The following is a 24,596-nucleotide window of genomic DNA, read 5'->3' as shown; positions in this document are numbered from 1 at the left end:
TTATAGCAGTACAGGCCTACCTCAAGAAGCAAGAAAAATCCCAAATAAGCAAACAATCTTCCACCTAAAGGAGCTAGAAAAAGAAAAAATAAACAAAGCCCAAAGCCAGTACAAGGAAGAAAATAATAAAGACTAAAGGAGAAATTAATGAAATAAAGAGTAAAATAAACAAACAATAGAAGAGATCAATGAAACCAGGAGCTGGTTCTTTGAAAAAATTAACAAAATTGATGAACTTTTGGTCAGACTCATTACAAAAAAAGGAGGGAGAGAGAGAAAACAAATAAAATCAGAAGTGAAAACATGAAAATAAAGTAATGATTATAAAGCTGAATGAAAACTCCAAAAACGAGATAGAAAATATAAGAAAGAACCAAACAGAAGTCACAGAACTGAAGAATATAATAACTGAACTGAAAAATACACTAGAGGGGCTCAACAGAAGACTGAATGAAGCAGAAGAATGGATTAGCAAGCTCAAAGACAAAAGCAACAATACTCACCCTGACAGAGCAGCAAAAAGAAAAAGGAATTTCAAAAAGTAAGGACAGCATAAGTGACATATGGAACATCATGAAGCAGAATATCATCCACATTATAGAGATCTTAGAAGGAGAAGAAAAAGAAAGTGACAGGAAACTTTTTGAAGAAATAATAACTGATAATTTTACTAATCTGAGAAACGAAACAAACATGTAGGTCCAGGAAGCCCAGGGAGATATCCACACCAACCCACATTATAATTAAAATGCCAAAAGTTAAAGAGAGAATCTTAAAAACAGCAACAGAAAAATAATGTGTTATGTACAAAGAAAATCCTATAAAGCTATCCCCAGAGTTTTCAGCAGAAACTCTGCAAGCCAGGAGACAGTGGCATGAAGTATTCAAAGTTCGAAAGGAAAAAACTTCCAACCAAGAATATTCTACATGGTAAGGTTATCATTCATAATAGAAGGAGAGATAAAGCATTTTCCAGATAAGCAAAAGCAAAGGAGTTCATCACCACTAAACCAGACCTAAAAGGAATGTTAAAGGGACTTCTTTAAGCTGAAAAGAAAGGGCACTAATTAATAATAAGAAAACATACGAAAGTAAAAATCTCACTAAAAAAGGTAAATATTTAGTAAAAACAGTGGATTAACCATTTATAAAGTTAATATAAAGGTTAAAAGACAAAAGTAATAAAATTAAATAATTAGGAATACATAAAAGATGTGAAATGTGACATCAAGAACATAAAAAAAAATAACAGTAGTGTTTTTTAACACCACATTTATGTGAATGGATAAATCAGACAGACAGAAAGTAGAAATCACGTAGACAGAAAGTCTATAAGGGAACATATTACACCAGATAAACTTAATAGATAAATACAGAACCTTTCATCCAAAAGCAGATAAATTTGCACTCTGTGCATTCTTCTCAGGTGCACAGAGAATATTCTCCAGGATAGATCGATCCCATGTTAGGCCACAAAGCAAGTCTCAAAAACTTCAGAAAGACTGAAATCATATCAAGCAACTTTCCCAACCATTAGAAAAAGAAAAAAAACACCAAAAACAGAAGAAAAAATGAAACCTAAAGCTAGTAGAAGAAAGGAAATAATAAAGATCAGAATGGAAGTCAGTGAAATAGAGGCTAAGAAGATTCTTAGAAATAAAATCAGAAAGAGGAGAAGTTAAAACTGATACCACAGAAATGCAAATCATCATACAACTACAAAAAGAATTACATGTCAAAAAATTGGATAATCTAGAAGACATAGATAAATTCCCATAAATAAACTTTTAAAAAAGACCAAATCATGAATAAAAAATCTAAATAGACCAATTACAGTAAGAAGACTGAATCGGTAATCAAAACTTCTCAACAAACAGAAGTCCAGGACAAGATGGCATCACTGGTGAATTCTACCAAACATTCAAAGATTTAATACCTATCATTCTCAAACTCTTCCAAAAAAAAAAAAAAAAAAAAATTGAAGAGGAGGGAATGCTTCCAAACCCATTTACAAAGACAATATTACCCTGATACCCAAACTAGACAAGGACACCACAAAAAAAAGAAGAAGAGAAGGAAGTGTAGGAGGAAGAGAGAAAAAAAAAATATGAGCCAATATAACAGAAAAAAAATAGATGAAAAAATCCTCAACAAAATATTAGCAAACTGAATTCAACAACACATTAAGAAGGTCATATACCATGATCAAGTGGATTTACTCCAGAGATGCAAGGATGGTTTCAATATTCACAAATCAATCAACATGATAAACCACATTAACAAAATGAAGGATAAAAATTACATGCTCATCTCAAAGAGATGAAGAAAAGCATTTGACAAAATTCAACATTTACTTATGATAAAAATTCTCAACAAAGTGGGTATAGAAGGAATGTAGCTCAACATAATAAAGCCCATATATAACTAGTCCACAGCTAATATCAAACTCAGTGATGAAAAGCTGAAAGTTTTCCTTTAAAATCAGGAACAAGACAAGGATGTCTACTCTCTCTGCTTTTATTCAACATAATATTGGAAGTCCTAGCCAAAGCAATTTAGTAAGAAAGAGAACTAAAAGGCATCCAGATTGAAAGGAAGAAGTAAATCTGTCATTATTTGTAGATGACATGATACTATATATAGAAAACGCCAAAGACTTCACCAGTAAAGCTGTTAGAACTAAGAAATGAATTCAATAAAGTTTCAAGATACATTAACACTCAAAATTCCACTGCATTTTCACACACTAATAAGAAACTATAAGAAAGAGAAATCAAGAAAACAATCCCATTTACAACTGCATCAAAAAGAATGATGTGGTATATATACACAATGGAATATTATGCAGCCATCAAAAGGAATGAGATCTTGCCATTTGCAACGACGTGGATGGAACTGGAGGGTGTTATGCTGAGTGAAATAAGTCAATCAGAGAAAGACATGTATCACATGACCTCACTGATATGAGGAATTCTTAATCTCAGGAAAGAAACTGAGTGTTGCTGGAGTGGTTGGGGGTGGGAGGGATGGGGTGGCTGGGTGATAGACATTGGGGAGGGTATGTGCTACGGTGAGCGCTGTGAATTGTGCAAGACTGTTGAATCACAGTTCTGTACTTCTGAAACAAATAACGCAACATATTTTAAGAAAAAAGAAAAAGAAGAAGATAACAGGAGAGGAAGAAAAGGGGAGTATGTCAGAGGGGGAGATGAACCATGAGAGATGATGGACTCTGAAAAACAAACTGAGGGTTCTAGAGGGGAGGGGGGTAGGGGGATGGGTTAGCCTGGTGATGGGTATTGAGGAGGGCACGTTCTGCATGGAGCACTGGGTGTTATGAACAAACAATGAATCATGGAACACTGCACCAAAAACTAATGATGTAATATATGGTGATTAACATAACAATTAAAAAAATTAAAAAAAAAAAAAAAAGAATGTAATTCCTAGGAGTAAATTTAACCAAAGAGGTAAAAGGCCTATACTCGGAAAACTATTAACACTTTGATGAAAAAAGCTGAAGACACAAATAAATGGAAAGATATGCCATGCTCATGGATTGGAAGAATTAATACTGCTAAAATGTCCATACTACCCAAAGCAATCTATAGGTTCAATACAATCCCTACCAAAATTCCAATGGCATTTTTCACAGAAGTAGAAACAATAATTCTAAAATTTTATGGAACTACAGACTTCAAATAGCCAAAGCAATCTGGATAAAGAAGAACAAAGTTAGAGGTATCACATTCCCAAATTTCAAACTATACTACAAAGCTATATAATCATAACAATATATTAACAAAACAATAGACACATAGATCAACGGAACAGAATAGACAGTCCAGAAATAAACCCATGCATATATTTATGCAATTAATTTATGACAGGGGAGGCAAGCATATACAATGGGAAAAGAACAGTCTGTCCAATCAATAGTAGTGGGAAAACTGGACAGCCACGTACAAAAGGATGAAATTAGACCGCTATCTTACCCAATATTCAAAAATTAATTTTAAATGGATTGAAGACTTGAATGTAAGACCTGAAACCATAAAACTCCTAAAAGAAAACATAAGCAGTAAGCTCCTTGACATCGGTCTTAGCAATGTTTTTTGGATATGGCTCCAAAGACAAGGGCAACAGAAGCAAAAATAAACAAATACGACTACATCAAACTAAAGAACATCTGCACAGCAAAGAAAACCATCAACAAAATGAACAACCTACTGAAGAGGGGAAGATATATGCAAATCATATATTTGATAAAAGGTTAATATCCAAAATATATAATAAACACACACAACTCAATAACAACAAAATCCCATTAAAAAATAGGCAAAGGATCTAAATAGACATTTTTCCAAAGAAGACATACAGATGGCCAACAGGAAAAGATGCTCAACATCACTAATCATCAGGGAAATCAAAGTCACAGGGAGATACTACCTCACACCTATCAGAATAGCTATCATCAGAATGATAAGAAATAACGAGTGTTGGCAAGGATGTAGAAAAAAAAAAAAAAAACCCATACACTGTTGGTGTGAATGTAAACTGGTGCAACCACTATGGAAAACAGTACTAAATTTTCTTCAAAAAATTAAAAACTACCATATTATCCAGCAATTCCACATATGGGTATCTATCCAAAGTAAACAAAACACTAATTAAAAAAATATATATGAACCCCTACATTCATTGCATGATTATTTACAATAGTCAAGATATGGAAACAACCTAAGTGTCCATCGATAGATAAATATATAAAGAACCGGCAGTACATGTGTATACAATGGAATATTATTCAGCCACAGAAAAGAATGAAATCTTGTCATTTGTGAAAACATGGATGGACCTTGAGGGTATTAGGCTAATGAGATAAGTCAAACAGAGAAAGACAAATACTTCATAATTTCACTTATTAAATGGAAGCCAAAAAAAAAGACAACTAACTAACATAGAACAAAACAAAATCCAGATTCATAGATAGAGAACTGGGTGGTGGTTGCCAAAAGGTGAGGGGGCTAAGGGGGTGGTATGGGTGAAGGGAATCAAGAGACACAAATTTCCAGTTATAAAATGAATAGGTGATGGGGATACAATGTACAGCATAAGGAATACAGTCAATAACATTGTATTAACTTTGTACAATGACAGATGGTAGACTTACTGTGGTAATCAGTTTACAATGTACATAAATGTTAAATCACTATTTGTATACACTAAACTAATAATACTGTATGCCATTTATACTTCAATAAAACCTTTCTTAAAAAATCAATAATTATCACATCATAAATACATCTTAATATGCATTATTTAGATGTTGAATGTCTTTGGACAAATATTCTGAATTCAACTCAAACATTATTTATTATCAACGCAGAGTAGATAAATAAAACTAATACATTCTGAAACAAGAACCAGAGTAAAGGTAAAGCACAGGAAATGCAAACAAAAATTAAGAAGACTAAGAGATCATAACTTGGAGTCCTATCAGAAAAGAGGAAGGGGTAGGGCACCTGGCTGACTCAGTCAGTAGAGCATGATGACTCTTAATCTCAGGTTATGAGTTCAATCCCCACATTGGGTGTAGAGTTTAGCTAAAAATAAAATTAAATTAAAAATTTAAAGAAAAGAAGAAGGGGAAGTTAGGTCATGCTGACTGAAAGCAAATGCCAAGTTGTCTTAGGTATGACTAATGCAGAGAAAAGGCTAGAAATCTAGAAAAGCTGAGGTCATGAGCAGAGAACTCTGAATGACAGGGTAACATGCATATACCGTAACTTACATAGGCATTGGAAATCTACTCATAATATTAGAGTACAAGAGTGACAGAGTTGCACTGTGGAACCATTTATCTAGGAGGATGGGTAAGTGGAAAGTGACAAGTAATAAGAATCTGATTAGATGGGTATTAAAGTAATGAAGATGAGCAATAATCAGGATATAGGATGGTAAAGGAATGAGGGTGATGAGCCAATGTAGAGGGTAGAATCTTTAAGAATTGACTTCTAGGGGTGCCTGGGTAGCTCAGTCAGTTGGGCTTCCAACTCTTGATTTCAGCTCAGGTCATAATCTCAGGGTTGTGAGATCAAGCCCCATGTCAGGCTCCGCACTGGGGATGGAGCCTGCTTAAGATTCTCTCTCTCCCTCTCCCTTTGTCCCTTCCCCTGCTCACTCTCTTTCTCTCTCTCTCTCTCTCTCTCAAAATAAATAAATAAATAAATAAATAAATAAATAAAATTAAAATAATTTTAAAAAAGAACTGGCTTCTAATTTTAAAAAGGGTCTTAAGACTAAAGAAACAGACAGGAATAAATATATGCTTCTGTCATTAACAAAAAGAAGAAACTCCAAAAGAGAGGTTATCTGGGGCATAAAGAATAAAAAGGTCATTCTGGGACATGCTAAATTCATTAGGTCAAAAAGATATACAGTTTTGTATCAAATAAAGAAAAATAAATGTGAGTCTGAAGCCTGGGTTAAAGAAAGAAATCATTTGGGATTTGCTGGTATAGAGTTGATGGCAGAAGTCATGGATGTAGCTGATGCAGAGAATCTAAAAGAGGTCCATAGCCAACGCATCCAGGATAACCTCCTGGGCGAGGAGAGATGAAAGTGTCCAGAGAAATTGGTGGAACACCTAGCCAATTACACATCAAAGATGAAGAGAATTTCAAAAAAGCTACCATGAACAAGAGTGTCAAATTTTAGAGAAAAAAGGAAAAGAAGAAAAGACTTTGCAATTAGTACAACACTGGGAAACAGTGGATGACACTTTGCTTACAAGAACAGTTTCAACAGAGGAGGGAAAACAGGAAATAAGGCCAGGTGGGGTTATGGCCTGAGTGGGGGAGTAGAACATATAAGCAAAATTGTCCTCTAGTTAGTCCACATGTACAGCATGTCCAGATATACAAAAACCTCTTTAAAAAAAAACAATTAGAAATCAAATCAACAAATCAGCAAAAACAGTAATAATAACATGAATAAGGTTTTACCTTCTTGTGATTCTTGTAAACATTTCTGTGGGCAAATCCCTTTCCACAAAGCTTGCATTTGTAAGGCTTATCTTCGCTGTGTATTACTTTGTGGGCGCCCACTTGATCGAGCCTCTTGAAAGATTTATTACAAATCTCACAATTATAGGGTCGTTTTTCTGTGAAAAATGAGTGGAGACAATCTCACATCTATATAAAGGTAAAGGATAAAAATGGAAATAGCCTTACCTTATATTACTTCTTATGGATAAGTCAACTGAAACATGATTGAAACAACTGAGAAAAAAATCTACTTACCAATCCATTTCTGTTAGATACGTGAGCCTATTCACAAAAGAAATGTAAGCTAGTTCTTTTATAGACCTATGCTGTAAACTATGTGTATAAAGCAGCTTAGATGTAAGGATGAAATTTAAATTCAAGGAAAAAAATCCTACTTCCAGATGAAAAATCTGCTGATAGGTGTGAGTTTAAACCAGGGTCACAACCCCAAATGCCAAGAGTGGTCTGACAGTGATAAAGGTAAATGACAGACCTGCCTCCTACTCAAACAAGTGGACCCCATATGGGCACAGCTTCAATCCTCAGCAGAAACAACACACCTAGGTTATTGTATAAAATCCCTATTTATGCAATGTTCATGTAATGTTGACCACTAGATTTAAAAAATACTGCTTGTTTCAAACAAAGCATATCTCAACAGTCCACCAGTGTCTGATCTCCTATTTCCATTTGTCAAAATATCTATATCTGTCTCCAAGCAAAGTGGATATTCAAAAAAATTCTGACTTCAGTGGCCTCCAATGATAGATGTTCTAAACTCTAGAAGGAGACTTCATAAAGCAAAATTTATTCTCAGACCTTATTTTTGAAAAATCTGTTTAACAGCCCTATTAGTCAAACTTGCCTAAAATGAAACTACGGCTTTAAAAACTTATATTCTCAAAATGTATTTATAAATTTCTCACTAACATTTATTAGTACCTTAGTTAGAATGTGAAAGTATCTAGAAAGGTAGAAATTCTAATTGCTGAATCCCTCCTAAAAGTCAGACATTATGCTAGCACAATACATAATGATCTCATTTAAACTTCACAGAAATTTTGAAAGGTAGGATACCTTTTCACAGATAAAGAACAGAATCTAAGGCTCCAAGAGGAGTAGATTACAAATTAAATGGTGACTCTGAAGATCTTTGATATCATTTAGTCCAACCACCTTGGCTTTATAAACAGGTCTAGAGAGGCTAAGTGACTTGTTCAAAATCACATGACTAGTTAATGGCCAAACTCGAACTAAGAGCCAGGCTTCCCGATTACTACTCTTGGAGCTCCTAAAAATGACAAAGTGAATCTTTCATAGTGATTTCAATATAAATGGAAAAACATATATTTTACCTGAGTGAGTGATCATGTGACGTTTTAGCTGGTTAGCTGAAATAAATTTCTTCATACATTCTTGACAATCAAATATCTCATGAATCTGCAAAAGGTTAAGTGGATAGTTAAGTCAACTGTCAAAGCCAAATAAATTAGAGCAAAAGTAAAAGTATAAACATGTAGACAGCTGCTACTGCAATATCTATGTATTATAATTCAGCCCTAATTTATTCACACTGTCTTATATAAATTGAAAATGCAGTGAACATGTTACCTAGTAAAATCTTATCATTAAAAGAAAATACAAGATTGGAAGGGTGCCTGGGTGGCTCAGTTGGTCAAGCGGCTGCCTTCAGCTCAGGTCATGATCCCAGGGTCCTGGGATGGAGCCTCACGTCAGGCTCCCTGCTCAGCGAGGAGTCTGCTTCTTCCTCTCACTCTCCCTCCCCACTCTCTCTCTCTCTCTCTCTCTCTCTCTAACAAATAAAATTTAAAAAGGAAAGAAAATACAAGATTGCAGCACAGTATTTAAATATGTGATGCAGCTGACTATTTAGTGAGTATTAAATTTCTACACTCTGTAAAGAGTTATACCTAATTTACATTAATTCTTTGTTATGCACAAATTTAGGTTTGAAAATATGTAATCTTATAGGTAATAAGATTCCCTTTACAGTAGTCAAACTATTTTAAATTTAAATGTATATACTACAGAACAAAGCATTAATTATCATGAAAGACAAGAAGATACATGATTCTGAAAAACATTTAGCTCACAGTGAAAATTCTTACATGATAGGAAGATCACAACAAAAAGAAAAGCTCAAAAACCATAATAAGAAGAGGTGGAGCATAACTTTAGCAAACAACTGGCTAAATAATTATTACAACTAGATATTAAGTTTAGCTCTTTCCCTTCCAGACACTAACTCAGAGTAATTGAATAGGTGGTATGAAAAGTAGAAGCCCAGTTTATGATCAGAAACAATGCACAAAGTTCTAAGAGGAATGTACTACAAGAAAAAACATCACAGCATTTTGCCGAAGATTCAAAAATGGTGAAGTTAAGTTTTTGTTTCAACCTCATGAAAGGTAGAGCTCACAATACTAAGCACCAGACAAGCAAAGGCCCTTCCTTGGAAAGCCAGATACTATGCTTATCCCTGCAGAATAACTAGGGCCACTGCAGAGAGAAGTCAAGGCAGAGGACCATGAACTGGTACAGCAGTGAGTAAAGAGGGGCTTGGGTTATATTCTCATGAACGGCTCCCTTGATCTAAGTGGCCATGGAAGAACTCAAGACCGAGAGAGTGAAAAGCGGGGAAGGCAGGGAAACAAAAGCTAGGAAAGTTAACAGATCCCAGGTCTGCGGTCTGTGCCTTAATGCTACACCCAACCCGATGGCAGGTCTGAGGCTGCCTAGCCACCTTCTGCTTCTGTCAGACCTGATTCTGTCAGACCCTGATGAGTAAACTCCTCTGGGAAAAGCAGAGAAAAGGTAGATAAACAAGGCAGAAGCAGAACGGTGTCATTCCACTAGAGTCTGACTTACATCTCTGCTTCCATACAGTGCTACCTCATCTCAATCAGTGAATACATGGAGTCCAAAGAGTTCTATGACTCCTCAGAAAACAAGGTGGGAATCTGCACAAGTACTCAGAAAGCAAGTAGTACGCAGTACAGAGAAAAACTTTCAGCCTGAGCCATTTTAAAGACAGCCTCTTCAATCATCCAAGACCCTCACCGTGGCTTTGGTCGAACAACTATGTTTAAGGAGCAGTGATATTATGCGTAATATTTATTTAAAGACAGTATGAAGACATTTATATTCTTAAACTCTGTGTTTCTGTAATATATGCCTTTTATAATAACAGTATGTTTTATAATAACAATATACCTCTTAAAAAGATGATATGCCTTCTGAACCATACATAAATGAAAACATATTTAATTTTCATTTTAATATGAAATTTATATTAACATATTAAATTTTTAAAATTATTCAACCAAATATAAAATGTTAACTGTTAAATAAACTACTGTAGCATAGTACCCATACTTGTTCACTTAACTCTAGTGGCTCCTGAAACACGAATTATTTTTAAAGGTTCAATTGAATTGATTTTCCATAATTACAAAATAGAATTTTCACTGTACATGCAAGCATTTTTGCATTGAATACCATACTTACAGTGGAAAGTTGAGGCCCAAGCTATTTTTAAAAATCCAAAAAAAGCGTGATAAAACAATCAGATTTCAAATGAAAATGACAGGTAAAACCATTTATCTATGCCTAATGCTAAATAAAGCACAATTTTCAAAATGTCCAGCTTACTAATTGATATGGAGGGTAATAACTTACAATTTGAAGTCCCTAATTAGGTCATTCTCAAGAAGGACCATAATATGTCTTATTGTAACATGGGATAGTATATAGTAACGTAAGATACCATTCTAGACCATAATGTAATTTGGCATATTTATAAAGCACCCTCTACTGGCAAGAGTAAATACTGCAACCAAACTCTACTAGACATTCAACATATCCAACTAACTATAAGAATAGAGTCAAAATTGGGAGTCAGTAAAAGCTGCCTATGGATTCAGCAAAGCTAAGTTAGAGGAGCTATGCTATAATGAAGGAAGTGCTGCACCGAGCTAATAAGTTATGAGTATTTTGCAGAGATAACTTCGGTGCTGTGTTCTACCATCACCAGGTAGTATTTAGATCTGCCAAGATATTCCTTCGGGAAAAGGTTCTTATATTATGAAAAAAATAAATAAATAAATGGAAAATAGAACGCTTTTCAGAAATATGCCCCACAAGCAGCTTTCCTGAAACATTCTACTTGGTAAAATGTTTAACTTGGTAAAATATCTTAAACTTCAACTTCTTACGATTTAAAGAGATGAGAAATACATACAAGTACAAAGATATTTAGAAAACATCTATTCAATTGGATTTAATCTTTTTTTAATAATTTTTTTTAATGTTGAGTTAGCCAACATAAAGTACATCATTAGTTTTTGACATAGTGTTCAACGATTCATTTGTTCTGTGTAACACCCAGTGCTCATCACAACGCGTGCCCTCCTTAATACCCATCACCCGGTTACAATGTTTTTGTCTCAGACTAGGTTCTTCTTCAGAAGCAATGCCAGTGAAGTGATCAGTGCAAGTACTAAAATCGGAATGATACAGTGAAGATTAGCATGGTCCGTGCACAAGAATTATATACGAATTCTTCAAGTGTTCTATATTTTTTCAACAATCCTAATAAGAAAACCATTTGGAAACTAGAAAAAAAAAGTTTCATTGCACTTACAGAAAAAAAATTAAAAGGCATGAATCAGTTCCAAGTCACATGTAATAAAACAGAGAACAGAGACCCAATGTTACATGGAGTGTTAGGGACAGAAGATGACACCCACTGTCCTCACTCTCAGTCCACTGCTTGTTCCATTATTTCTCCCTGAGGATCTCAATCACCCAACTTATAAAATATAACCTCAGACATCTTTGCCATCTAACTATCTCATGTGTTTGGAGATTAATCCATGACACGTGGTTAGAGCCATCAGACTGAATATCATACGAATTTTAAAGTCTGTCAGATTATTTTGGAATATATCAATATACAAATAAAAAGATAAATTAATTTTTTAAACCACAAGAAAAGTAAAATCTTACATTCACTAGTACCATCTCTTCTCTTGTTCAATACTAAATTACTAAAAGAAAATATTATATGCTCCTAGATATTCTGACAAAACAATATGTGAAATTTAAAAATAATCGTTCATCTTTGTTATTACAATATAAGGTAATATTATATAATATGAATTTTTCTAGACTTTGCTATAATAAGAACAAAAATTGTGAAATTCTACTTTAGTTCTATTCTATTGTAAATTCTATTAACTAGTACCACTGTTGTTAGGGTTAATAACTACTGTATATTTTTCAGGTTAAATTTCCACATAAAATAGTAACTTAGTAAGCTTTATGCTTATTACAAAATATACTTAATTTATTTTCTGTAAATATAATCATTTGTTCCTGCCAACAACACTTTGACATACTTGAACATTATTTTTAGTTCTTCAAAATAATGGAGCTCTTGTCTTTGTTTTGCCAGACTTAAACATCATATGCATCTATTTTTAATAGCTAGGTGCCACTGCAGAGCACATTATAAATACACAAAACTGTTAAGTTTTCATCAAATGTATGGTATTTCCTGAGCAAACAGCAACTGACAAAGCTTGAAACCATGGTGTGGTGTTGCCGTGAAAGGCTCAGTTAGATGTAACACTTTGCAATGGAGAAATATTTCTATTAATTCTGAGTGATAAACAATTCAAAATACATTTTTGCAAGAACTTACTTTTCTGCATATCAGTCTTGCATTTTAGAATATGTTAGCATATAAATTAATGACAAAGCTCTGTCTGTATAAATATAAAAAATCAACTAAAAATTTTCATGGCAGACACTATAAATGACTAAAAGATCTTATACTCTGATGAGCATTAATCTTCATCTTACTGACCTTTCTATGTTCCTGCAGGCTTGAGGCTGAAGAACACTTTTTATTGCACACTGAACATATGAGCTTTTTCTTAGGATCTCCTAAAATGAAAATAAAATGCCAACATGATTTAAATGAGAATATTAGAAGGATATCAGATACAATGTTTCTAAACACATATTTCTTAACTTAGAATTCCAAAACTTTCAGTGTTATAGTTATATCCATTAAACTGCATTTTAAACCCTTTCTTTTTAAATATGAAAAATATTCAGCATGATATAACATTTCTACATAAATAAAATAGGTCTTTCACCTTTCCATAAACTAATGTAAAATTTTTAAAAAGCACTTACATGAAAAATTTTACTTGAAATTAATCAAATGTGTTTATAAAAATTAGATTTATTAACTCAAGCTGATTTTGCTACTTTAAATTTTAACAGAATATTTCATTTAATATTATATTATTAATATATTATACCATTTTTATATATAAACATATAAGTATTATATAAATATTTAAAACTCATTCTGGGTTTTTTAAGATGGAATTCATAGATTATTCTTTCCATCACTAGATTCCTGCAAAATCTATGAACATATACTTTCTCATATTAATATTATAAAACAATAAAAAAATCAAGTACAATAAAACATTATATTGACATTCATATTAATATACAAATCAAAACAAGCCCAATTTTGTCTTCCTACATAGTGATCATAGTAGCTCATTTCATATTTCAAATTTCACAGTGGTTGTAGAAATGAAGACTCAATAAAACATTTTTCAAATATGATGTAATAATAGCACCATCTGCACTACCATAAATAACTGGAGTGGTTTTTTTTCAATTTTTAATTAGTTAATTTCAAATATACAAAAAGTAAACAAATAATATGAGGAACCACCATGTATCCATCACCTGGCCCCAACAATGACAAATCCATGGCTATTCCTGCCTTAACCTCAACCCCATCTCCTCCCCCATTTATCCATTATTTTGAAAACAAACCAAGTTAAAAAGAAGTTTTCCAAAATGATTTTATCATAGGACTGTGTTTATGAAAGAAAAACACTTTTAGAAAAAGAAAAATATGAATTTTTGTCTTATCCTTCAAGTTACTTATTTCATATGATGCACTGTTTTTAGCATGCCGAATATTATAGCCAAGAAAATTTTTCTTAGTGATTGACAAGTAATTTGGCTACTGAAGGAGAAAATTCTCCCAAACAAAATAAGTATCTTTGTACATATAGACTGAATACATGAGGGGCCACTGAGAAAGAATATTCCTTCTTTTCAGCTCCCACTAGCAGGCATTTCCCTCCTTCAATCCATAAACTTTTATTGCTCGATCTTATCCCTCATACCAGCTGCTCCTTGAGACTAGACCCTAACCTTCCAAAAAGGTAGGTCAGAGCCTGAGGGAAAGAACAGAAAGAAGTGAGACATTCCCAACCACACCTGTTACTTTAGCTTCATCTTCCTGCCACTGTCCCTCCAGCTGGAATCATAGGCAGTATACCATACCCCCATCCTTACTCTTCAACCTCTCCTCTCCTCCTCATGTCTTCTATTCGTCATCCTTGGACTGAAATCCTAGCTCTTTTGAGAAAAAAAATATATATATTTTAAAAGGTTATGACAATTTGCCTGAGAGTACAGACGAATGTTATCTCCCATAAATACAAAACCTCTTGGTTTTAGTACCCACAGACTCTAAACAAAAGAAAAAAATGGAAGTGGGTTAAGAAAGTCCAGCCCCTTCACTTTCTCTGTTTCCTCTTGGGTAACTGTGAAGGTCCTTACCACTCTACTGGCTTCCCTAGGCTGAAGGACAACAGCACATACAAAGCCATAACTAGACTTTTTACTATTTTAGTTTTGCTATATTCAGTTAAGTTTGATTTTTTACTTTCAGATTCAACTTTCAAAAAATTCGGGAACACATTTTTTATGATGGTAGGAGATATATGAGAAATTAATACAGCTGTACTGAATACACAGTCACCTAAGTACTGTGATTTTCAGTACAATGTGGCTTAAGTATGCTTCCAAGCATTCTACAATCAAGTGTGTGAACACTGCTTTGCTATGCTATTCTGAATGTGGAATATCTCTCTCCAAATGCCTGTGTATCTCATAGAAGAAAGGGGAGAAGCAAAAGAGGGGCTATGAATGAGAGACTGATTGTGTACCGATCCCAACAAAAGGTACATATAGTAACCTCTAATATAGTATGTTCCATATTTTGTATGTTTCCACAACATAGAAATATAAAAAAATTCCTCTTATAAATTATTTCCTACGAAGTCAAAATGATTTCCAGAATCAGTAATATTATAATATCCAAGGCCAATTACAAGAAGCCTCAAAGAAATTATGCTTATAGCACAGCCTGAAGACCACATGCCCAATAACAAGAATGCAAGTTTCCAGAGTTTCAGTATGCATCTGCTTTTTTACTTAGTTCAGCAAAGTTAACTTTAAAAATGACATGAAAGATTTGTTGTAATACATTGCAGACAAAGATGGAGAAAATTAAGAACAGCATTTTAAACATAACAGCTTCAAAAAAAAAAAAAACTACAAAAAACTATCAAAAAGTTATGCTTGCCTTTTGTAAGCATAGGGAAGGCCCAGTATAATGAATTCAGAAAAATGCCATCTTCCCTAAATCAGCCATATATTCTTCAAACGGAAAAAAAGAAGTTAGAATACTGGAAAGTCCTGTTGATCTCATCCTGAAGCTGTATTTTCCAAGGCCATACTTTCTACCACCTAGAGCTTTCAAACAGAGCTCTAACTTAATCTGAGGCCCAAACAGAGATGCCAAGTGGGAGCCAGTAAGTCACACTCATACTCGCTTCTATATAACTTTAACATTAAAGGAGATACTTTTTGGACAATGAACAAAGAGAGGATACAGAAGCTGAGTAGTGATCATCCTGTTCTCACGCATGTGAGAATAAACAAGACGGGAGAAGAGAAATCCACATTCCCCACATCCAGAAAGACATCTTTCCACACATTTCCCAGAAGCCAAGGGCAAATGTAAACACGTGAGACAAGTATAGATACAGGCGGCTGTGAGGAGTTCCACGAATGTCGGCCTCCTTTAAGGAAAAGACACTGAGGAAGTGAAAAGTTAACTCTGACAATACAGCCATCTGTTCAACTCAGTGCAAGAGATTCAATCCCTAAGCCAAAATACATTTACCATGTGCTAAACAGATACGATCTAAGTGACCGTCAAATGTTGTATTTGTTTTATTGTTTAGCTGGCCATTAGAAGGCATTCAAATAGTATCTGCTCTATTAACCCAAATACATTCAATTCCCATGTCAAAATGCAGTAAGTAATTTTCTCCAATATAGAAGAAATATAAATTTTAAAAAATGGAATTTTACTGTAAAAATACTAAGGCACGAGAGCATCATGTAACAGTTTTAAAATCTATCTCCATAAAGAGAAATTTCGTATTTCACCTTTAAATTTTTATTTGAAAATATTAATTCTTAATACACCTGCCTACCAAGCTCCAGTAGGTTCTAGCTTAGGTTTCCAGCTAAGATTACTTTAGACATACGAAAAATGACAAATACTGCTGAAATCAACTTGCAAAAGAAATAGTGTTTGGTGAAAGAAAAAAGTCCACTGCCAGAGCTCCACATCTGTATGAGTCCGATGGAAAAGCAAGCTCTCTCCTTGGGAGCAAGAATTAAAAACAGATCACTGCAGCCCGGGGAGAGGAGGCCCCTTTAGAAACGACCCTGCAGGGACTTCTCACCAGCATGGACGTTTTCCTGGTGTCTTCTGAGGGCATCCCTGCTCTTCAGCCTCTTCCCACAGCTGTCGGCCTTGCACACAAACCTGGCATCTCCCCGGCAGGTCTCCTGGTGCTGCTCAAAACTGCAAGACAACCAGGCAAGGGGAAAAGGGAGAAGAGACGGTGAAGCCATACCTAAATAATTCTTACATCGCGGCAAGCTTTTGCAATGCAAGCTCTCTAGCCCCGTTTCTAGGTCATTTCATGCATTACCTGGGCAGGAAAAAGGAAAGTACTTAAATTCCCACAACAGCCTTGTGATACTAAGTCACTACAAAGCGTGGAAAGCACGCATGCTAAAAATGACCCACAATTAGATAACAGCCATCTGAGAACTCAGAAACACAACCTTGATGCTGAACTGAAGGAAGAACTGCAAACAGAGCACTGAAAACTTCGTGAAGAATCCTTCAGACTGCTTTTTGCCGTGCACTGAAGAACACTGAGGAGAAATAGAAAAAAAGAAACAAAAAGAAATAAAAACTGGAAGCGTAATACAAAAACTTAAGAAAATCTCTCTACTTTAAATAAAATCATGTTTGTGATCTCTGTTTTCATTCTGTCTTTGCCCTTTAAAATTTTAATAGTACCTAATTTAACTGTAAGACCCAGCTCAGCAAAAGTATCTTTGGTGTAGATTCAATAAAAGCTGACTAGACTGCAGTTTTAAAAGTCTTTTCACTAAAAAGTATACAGCCCTTGCTTTTTTTTCAAGAGCCTATAACAGAATTTCTAAGTGTTTACTCTCTTGCTATTATAAAAGTTTTTTTTTTAAGCAGAAATTTTTCATCTCAAATTTTGTAAGCAAAGTTGGATGCATATAATATGTGAAAATTGTCTTAATGTAAAATATAGAATGTTTCAGAATTTTACTTTAATGAGTAAAAAATGAAATATTAAGTCTCTTAAAGATTTCTTGCTCATATACAGGTGACATTCTTAAAATAAAAATATATGTATCTACGTTCTCACTTTTAATAATGAGTGTAAAATATTTAAGTAAAAAGATAACTTTATATGCTTGTTAATATAAAGTCAAAATAATAAAGGGTGCAGAGCAATGTGTGGGATCATTTAATTCATCTTAATGTCATATCCTATACCTATTCATCATTAAATTGTTCCTTCTAAATTGTTATGAAATAAACAGTGCTTCTTTTCTAAAATGTCCCTGTTTTCTTTATACTCTCAACTCTCTCCATTTCTTAAACTTTTCTTTTACTGATTTCAGAGAGAGTATCAAATGTAGACAACTGAAACTTGATCTGTGACCTCAGAGCACTAACTAAATTATGCATAACTGAATTTCAGCTTAGTAAACCAATGAGCTTGATATTTAATGGCAAGTAATTAAATGGACAGACTTATTAGCATAAACAATGCTCACTTGTTTTAGTTCATAATCAGAATGTTTCAAAATCAACATATTATACTAAGAAAAGATAAGTTAATGACAATGACAACATAGAACGTTTACTATCTTCCTCCCATCCTATCTCTGTCACACACACACACACACACACACACACACACGCACACATGCACACATGCACAAGTTAAAAACTGTAAAACAAATCAAATGGAATAGTTAAAAAAGTGTTAGCTTATAATTTTAGATATTCTTTGCTGTACGTACTGTCTTTGCAAAGCCTGTTTAACTGGGAATTTCTTCCCACAGTTCTTGCACTTAAATTCTTTCTCCTCGGTAGGTTTTTGGTGCAATGTCTGAAGATGCTCAGCAAGAATTTCCTCGCTGGTAAAACTTGAGTCACACTGGGGACAAGCATGGTCCTCTTTACGGCCAAGGCAATCTGCACATTTACAAGGAAACAGATTTAGAAGACAAAAATTAACAGCCAAGAACTGCTCAGTTTTATCTTCATTTTAAAATCAAAATTAATTCTGTTTAATAGTATCAGAAGAGTAAACGCTTATTACTTCTATGAATATTAATAATGTCCACGAAAAATAACAGGAAGTGTTACTAGAGAGAAATACATTGTCTTTTAATTCCTTTCTCTTGTTTCAGCAAATTAATACAAAATCAAAACCAATTTTTAATTTATCCTACAATGTTCACTTTTCACATCAAAGAGTTATTACAAATGTTGAATGAGAAAGCAAAAGTTTTCCCTGAAATGGGTCATTTTGAGTTCACTGAGTGCACAAAGAGAAAAAAAATCCAACCAAGGCAAACAATATGGAATCACCAAGGGGAATTTCACATATATGTGGAAAAGACCAAGGTCAAAAAAACAGCAATCATTACGGCAGGTGCAGTGAGGCTCCACTGCGTCTCTGGCTTGTCAGTTCCTATGGACGGTCACAGCTCCACCCAAATTTCTCAAAGTACACTACCTACGTTACAGATTTTTTTCTGATTACTAAATAAGATGAGATTTAGAAAATTTAGAAAATATAAAGAAAATAAAAATGACCAATAATCCCAAAAGGAAGAGACAACCGCTTAATAATATATTTTCAAGTCTGATTTGTCTTTTGTCCATTCACATTTTATGCACAGTCTAAGAATAACTATATTTATGATCATACTTCTTATGCAATTTCTTCTGCTGCTCTTTTTTTTTCATTCAACATTTTCTCTATTAAAAAAATAAGGTTCCATATTTATTTAACTAAACTCCCCATTGTTTGACATTGGAGTGGATTGTTTGTTTCTTTTGTGTTGTGGGTTTGTTATTCCGTGTTTTGGGTTTTTATTGGGGGATGGTTTTATTAAATAAAAACTGATTTCTAAAGTAAAAATAGCAATAATGTTAATAATGTAAGTACCTGATACATGTGTTTTAAAAATCTATTTAAGTTTCTGTTGATTATTTTTACAAAAGTAAATCTGATCGAAGTGAATTTGATATTTTTTAACTAAAGAAAAATCAGGGTGATAATAATAAGCAGGAGACTCATTTTTTAGCTAAAATAGTGGACACAATAATAACATGCTCGGGGGGAGAGGGGTGGTGACATTAAAAAAATAAATAAATAAATACAAAAAGTACATCATAGGGAATGCAGTCAGTAATACTGTAATTCACATAAATACATACCCCTCAAAAAGAAAACACAGAATAATACAGAAATAATCCCTGTCACCCAAAGTCTGAAATGCAAAACAGCAAAATGCATATTTGAAAGATAGAACAGAAAGCCTGCCCTCATCTTCCCCTTAAATAATCCAACTCAAATAAAGAAACAGAAGCAATAAGCTGGCAATGCTCGGAACACTTACACTTTCTCAGCCAGTAACGTACAGTTAGAATAGGAAATTCCTATGAAAGACATTACTACTATGGTGGCTAAAGAAGCTAGTGTCACTTCTGAAATGGCTTTGCTAATAAACAAAATGAAAAACTACCCTATGGTAAATTTCAGCCTATTACAAAATGTGAATACTTATAACATCATTCATATTTCTTTCAAACCCCATCAGGAATAAAACACAACGTAACAGAAACAAGTCCCACTAATAATCGATTATTCCCCAGCAGATGGCAAACAAGCGACATCTCCGGATTGCAGGACTGCTCCAAGCAGGTCAGACCTACAGCCAACACACTGTTTTTGGTTACCCAACTGAAACAACCTAACAGTCCTGCAGGCCTCTACAATCAGAACAGAAAGAGATTTCCAGAAGTTCCAGAGTCTCCAAGGATCTCTAACAAGAGAGAGGCCCAGCATCCAGCAGCACCCTCTGGACACCTCTGCACTCGCCCTTCCCCTTGTGCAGATGAGAACGTAACGTCTCCAAGAGTTAGTGACCTGCTCGGTTCCAAGACTGACTAGTGGCAGATCCAGGGCTGGAGTACAAAATTCCTCACGCTCGCCACCCCACTGTACCAGGGATAGCAGTGCGAGCCAGGAGCTGGTGCTGACCTTGGCAGTCCTACAGGGTACATCTATCACCCACACCCAGCATTCTCCTCCTGCTGGAAGAAAAGTGGGCTTACAGCTGGATAGCCTCTGATAGTCGTTTTGACCACAACTATTTTGACAACCCCCTATGATAACGCAACTATAATGCACCAGCTGTTCAAACTGTATTTCTCCTACAACTTCCCTTCTCTCAGATCACCAGTTAGAGGCAATACCTTTTCTGCCAGCTGTTGATTGTCCTTTAGAATTTTTAACTCCCCCTTCTTGGACCATTGTCATAATTTGCTGTTCTTCCTCATCGGCCTCCATGTCACTGTCCAGGTAGCCAATCAGCAGCTCTGTATCTGTTTCTATATCTTCAATTGCCAAATAGAAAATGTTTTCTCCTTCCTGAGACAAAATTAAAAAATATGCTGTTGTATGACAAATATAACTCAATGATTTAAAAAACGTTGAACCATTCATTTCTAATAGTAATGACATTTTAAGATACATTGAGTCCCATGTGCCCATTGAAAGACTATTCGTCTGTTTTTTTTCTTTTTCATAGCTCTCACTGATCTAGATACTGAAAAAGGAAACTGACAATATTCAGTCACCTGGCAAATAAAATACAAATATATATATATTACAGATAGTGACATTTATATATATCAAATGAAAGACTAGTTATTTATATTTCTAGAAGTGAATTTCACATTGTTAATTTGCCTAATGCAGTAACACCTGTGGAGGCCCGTAAATGCAGTAAAAAGAAATTTGTTAAGTAATGGTGTCATTTCTGCACCCAGAGAACAGTGTGCTATCAGTGACCTAATTACAATTAATATTAAATCCAAAACTGGAAGAAAAAAAAGCTTTCAAGTTATAACAAAAGTCAGAGGAACAGCAAACGAACCCTAAAAGAATTTCCAAAAACCTGGACCAAAAATAGAAAAAAGACCAGGCACCTGAGAGGTTCAAAAAATTGACTGAATCATCATGTGTATCTAAATTCCACTAAAATGACAGGAGAACAGAGAAGAAAGGAAGTTCCACTATCAACACATCAAAATTTTTTTGGAAAATTCTGGAAGATTAGAAATCAGGGTCGAAATGATAGATAACTACTGCAGAAGAAATTCCAACCCATAAAAGACACAAGAAAAAAGTTACAAAGAAGAACCTACTTCCCAAGGAAACTCCAGAGAAACTTCACACTTGGAATGAACTGGTACAAAAAGCCCCTCTGGGCCTTCGGCCAATCACCAGGGAGGCCAGAACTGGGGCTGCTTAGCTCGCTGTGCCCAGGAGAAACACCCAGAATTGCTGTCTTTTACATAGTTGAGGATTTGTTCTGGGAGGGCTCCTAGTTTGGCTGCTGAGGATAAAAAGAAGCAAAGCATAGCCTGAATTTTTTGAACCTTGGTGGTAGGCAAGGGGAGGGAAGGACAAGAAGAATAAGCTCCACCAAGGAGTGAAATTCAATAAGGGAGAGAACACAGAACAAAGCCTTCTCTCCATTGGCATTATCACCACACTCTTGTTAAGGAGGAAGAGACAGAGGACGAGGGGCAATAGGTAAGGTGAGTGGGAGAAGGGCGAGGGGAGGAAGAGGGACATGTAACGGGTCTACGTGTGTGTGTAGATATGTATACACAAGCAGAACCCTTGGGAAAAGCTGGAAAAATATGCATCAAACTGTTATACAGTTATCATTTGGAGGCTGGGAGGAAAAGTAGTCTATATTCAATACCGTTTTAGGTTTTTTTGTTTTGGTTTTTACAATGAACAGAATCTTTGTAATTTTTAAAACAATATACATTAGAAAATACCATGCAAGAGACAGAAATGATGATCATATTTGTCATTTCTGGTCAAGAAAGGCTTGATGCAAAAGCTCAAAGCATTGAACAAATCTAACCATCAGCTACAGTTGATTAAAGGATGTTTCTATAATATTTAGAGCATCCTTGGAAGTTTTTCGAATTTCAAACCTCCAGAAACTATACAGAGTTATTTTTAATTAAGAACACAGTTAACTTCTACACAATTGTTACTCTTTGTGCAACAGAAATAAACAAAAAACAATGTAGACACTCAGCAAAGGAGTGGTCTCTTTTTAAATTAACCCAGAAGTGGTAATTTCCAGGGTTTGGAAACCACTCGCCAAGAGTTACCCAAAGCAACAAAGGACTCACCTAATGAAGATTTCAGAATACAATCATAAATCTTAGCACTTATCTGATCAACATCCAAGAAATTTAACTGAAACGTCTTTCCAGAATATTAATCATCAATTTTGTGATGGCCTCCACAGCACCAAGAAAAGATAATTTTTAATTTTAAAGCATGATATCATTAACTTAAACTGCAATCATAAGACACAGCATGCCTATTTAGGGACTTCATAATAAAAAAAAATTTCATATACCAGTTAAAACCTCAATTTAATAAAAGTAATAGCATGATAGCCGCCAAGGGCCAACTACATGTTTTGCCTGTATGCCAATATATGGTACAAAGAGGAATGTCATTACAGGTATTACTCCAATCTATTTATTTAATAGAAATATATAGATACCTTTCGACATATAATTCCTACCACTACCCAGACCAAGAGTCTCTTCCTTTCATTTGCTACCACAGTAGTTTTAAGAAGTATCCTCTTAAATTGCTTCCTTCCCTACACTTCACTAATTTAATCACATAACAACTCTTCATTATATTGTTCTCCTTCAAAACTTCCCATTGCCAGAACCTGCCAGATTCCTAATCTCTGGAGCTCTCTTGAGCTCTTGGGGCAATATTCCTCACCTGTAGGCTCACCCCCGGGCCCAATTCTGTGCCCTTTGGCAAGAAGAATTTAAAGGGTGTTGACCCAAAGTCCTGGGACTCAGCATCAACTCCTTGTTGTCCTTAGCCTGGCTCTGACCTTGTGTTCCAGCTTTGATGACTGTTCTAATATTTTGATTCTGAAATTTACTTCTTATTAAAGCCATCATTTCTGGTCATCAGGTTTGTGGCTTATTCCCCTGAACACAGTTCCCTCCATAAGAAAATCACTCTTTATATTTACATGTTAGGGTTTAGCACCTTCCTGGACTCTGCCTGGGGTCTGGGGCCCTGTTTTTGGTTCCTGTTATGGGCTCCTGGTGATTTTCCTGAAAATGCTTGCGTTGGGGGCACCGGGTGGCTCAGACGGTTGAGCATCAGACTCTTGGGTTTCCACTCAGGTCACAATCTGGGGGTCTGGGATTGAGCCCCCAGGTCAGGCTTTGCGCCCAGCATAGAGTCTGCTTGTCCCTTTCCCTCCTCCTCTGCTCTTCCCCCTGCTCATGCTCCCTCTCTCAAATAAATAAATAAAATCTTTGAAAAAAAATGCTTTGGCTGAAAGAAGGCTATTCAACATGATGATCTGTTCAAAAGCAAATATTCTTTTTTTTTTAAGATTTATTTATTTATTTTAGAGGGAGGGAGAGAGAGAGGGTGCAGTAGCACAAGTTGGGGGAGGAGCAGAGAGTGGGGGAGGGGGGTTTTCAAGCAGACTTCACGCTGAGCTCACAGCCCCACGGGAGGGGGAGCTGATCTCACAACCTGAGATCATGACATGAGCCGAAAGCAAGAGTCCCACACTTTACAAACTGAGCCACCCAGGCGCCCCAAAAGCAAATAGTCCTCAGCCAGTGGTTTTCATTGTGTTGGTAATCAGGATACAATAGAGAGTGAATGGTTTTACAACTGTTATCCAACTCTTACATTACTGTCCATCATTCTGAATTTGTTGTCTCTTAGTCTTGTTTCATTTTGCTTTATTTGTATATCATTTTCAGCTAATTATTTCTACTGCAAGCTGTTTGTAGCATCAAAAAGCTGCAGTAGCATAAATGTCCAACAACAGAAGTTGGAATAAATTAAATACCTAGCAATTGGTTTTAAAATTTACCAGATGTAATTTTTATAGGAAAAA

General features: G+C 35.0%; 1 protein-coding gene and 1 pseudogene across 4 annotated transcripts in view; one reads left to right on the top strand and one right to left on the bottom strand.

Annotated features, from left to right (window-relative positions):
* PRDM5 (PR/SET domain 5) overlaps positions 1-24,596 on the bottom strand; it is a 184,753-nt gene that overhangs the window by 87,045 nt on the left and 73,112 nt on the right. For 3 of the 4 annotated variants that reach the window (XM_028102297.2, XM_088019962.1, XM_028102298.2), the window contains exons 4-9: positions 20,863-21,037; positions 18,393-18,567; positions 16,718-16,839; positions 12,940-13,019; positions 8,405-8,489; positions 7,008-7,165 (exon numbers count right to left, since the gene is read on the bottom strand). In XM_028102297.2, coding sequence (XP_027958098.1) covers positions 7,008-7,165; positions 8,405-8,489; positions 12,940-13,019; positions 16,718-16,839; positions 18,393-18,567; positions 20,863-21,037 — 795 coding nt within the window. Of the gene's footprint in view, positions 1-7,007; positions 7,166-8,404; positions 8,490-12,939; positions 13,020-16,717; positions 16,840-17,105; positions 17,199-18,392; positions 18,568-20,862; positions 21,038-24,596 lie in introns of all 4 variants that reach the window. The other variant, XM_028102296.2, reaches the window with a different exon arrangement.
* LOC114208311 (U6 spliceosomal RNA) lies at positions 11,553-11,651 on the top strand (annotated as a pseudogene).

This window comes from Eumetopias jubatus, unplaced genomic scaffold, assembly GCF_037043125.1.
Source record: "Eumetopias jubatus isolate StellerSeaLion01/CBP00866 unplaced genomic scaffold, mEumJub1_p1.0 scaffold_2, whole genome shotgun sequence".
NCBI classification, from domain to species: domain Eukaryota; kingdom Metazoa; phylum Chordata; class Mammalia; order Carnivora; family Otariidae; genus Eumetopias; species Eumetopias jubatus.
This window is presented reverse-complemented; position numbering and strand designations above follow the sequence as displayed.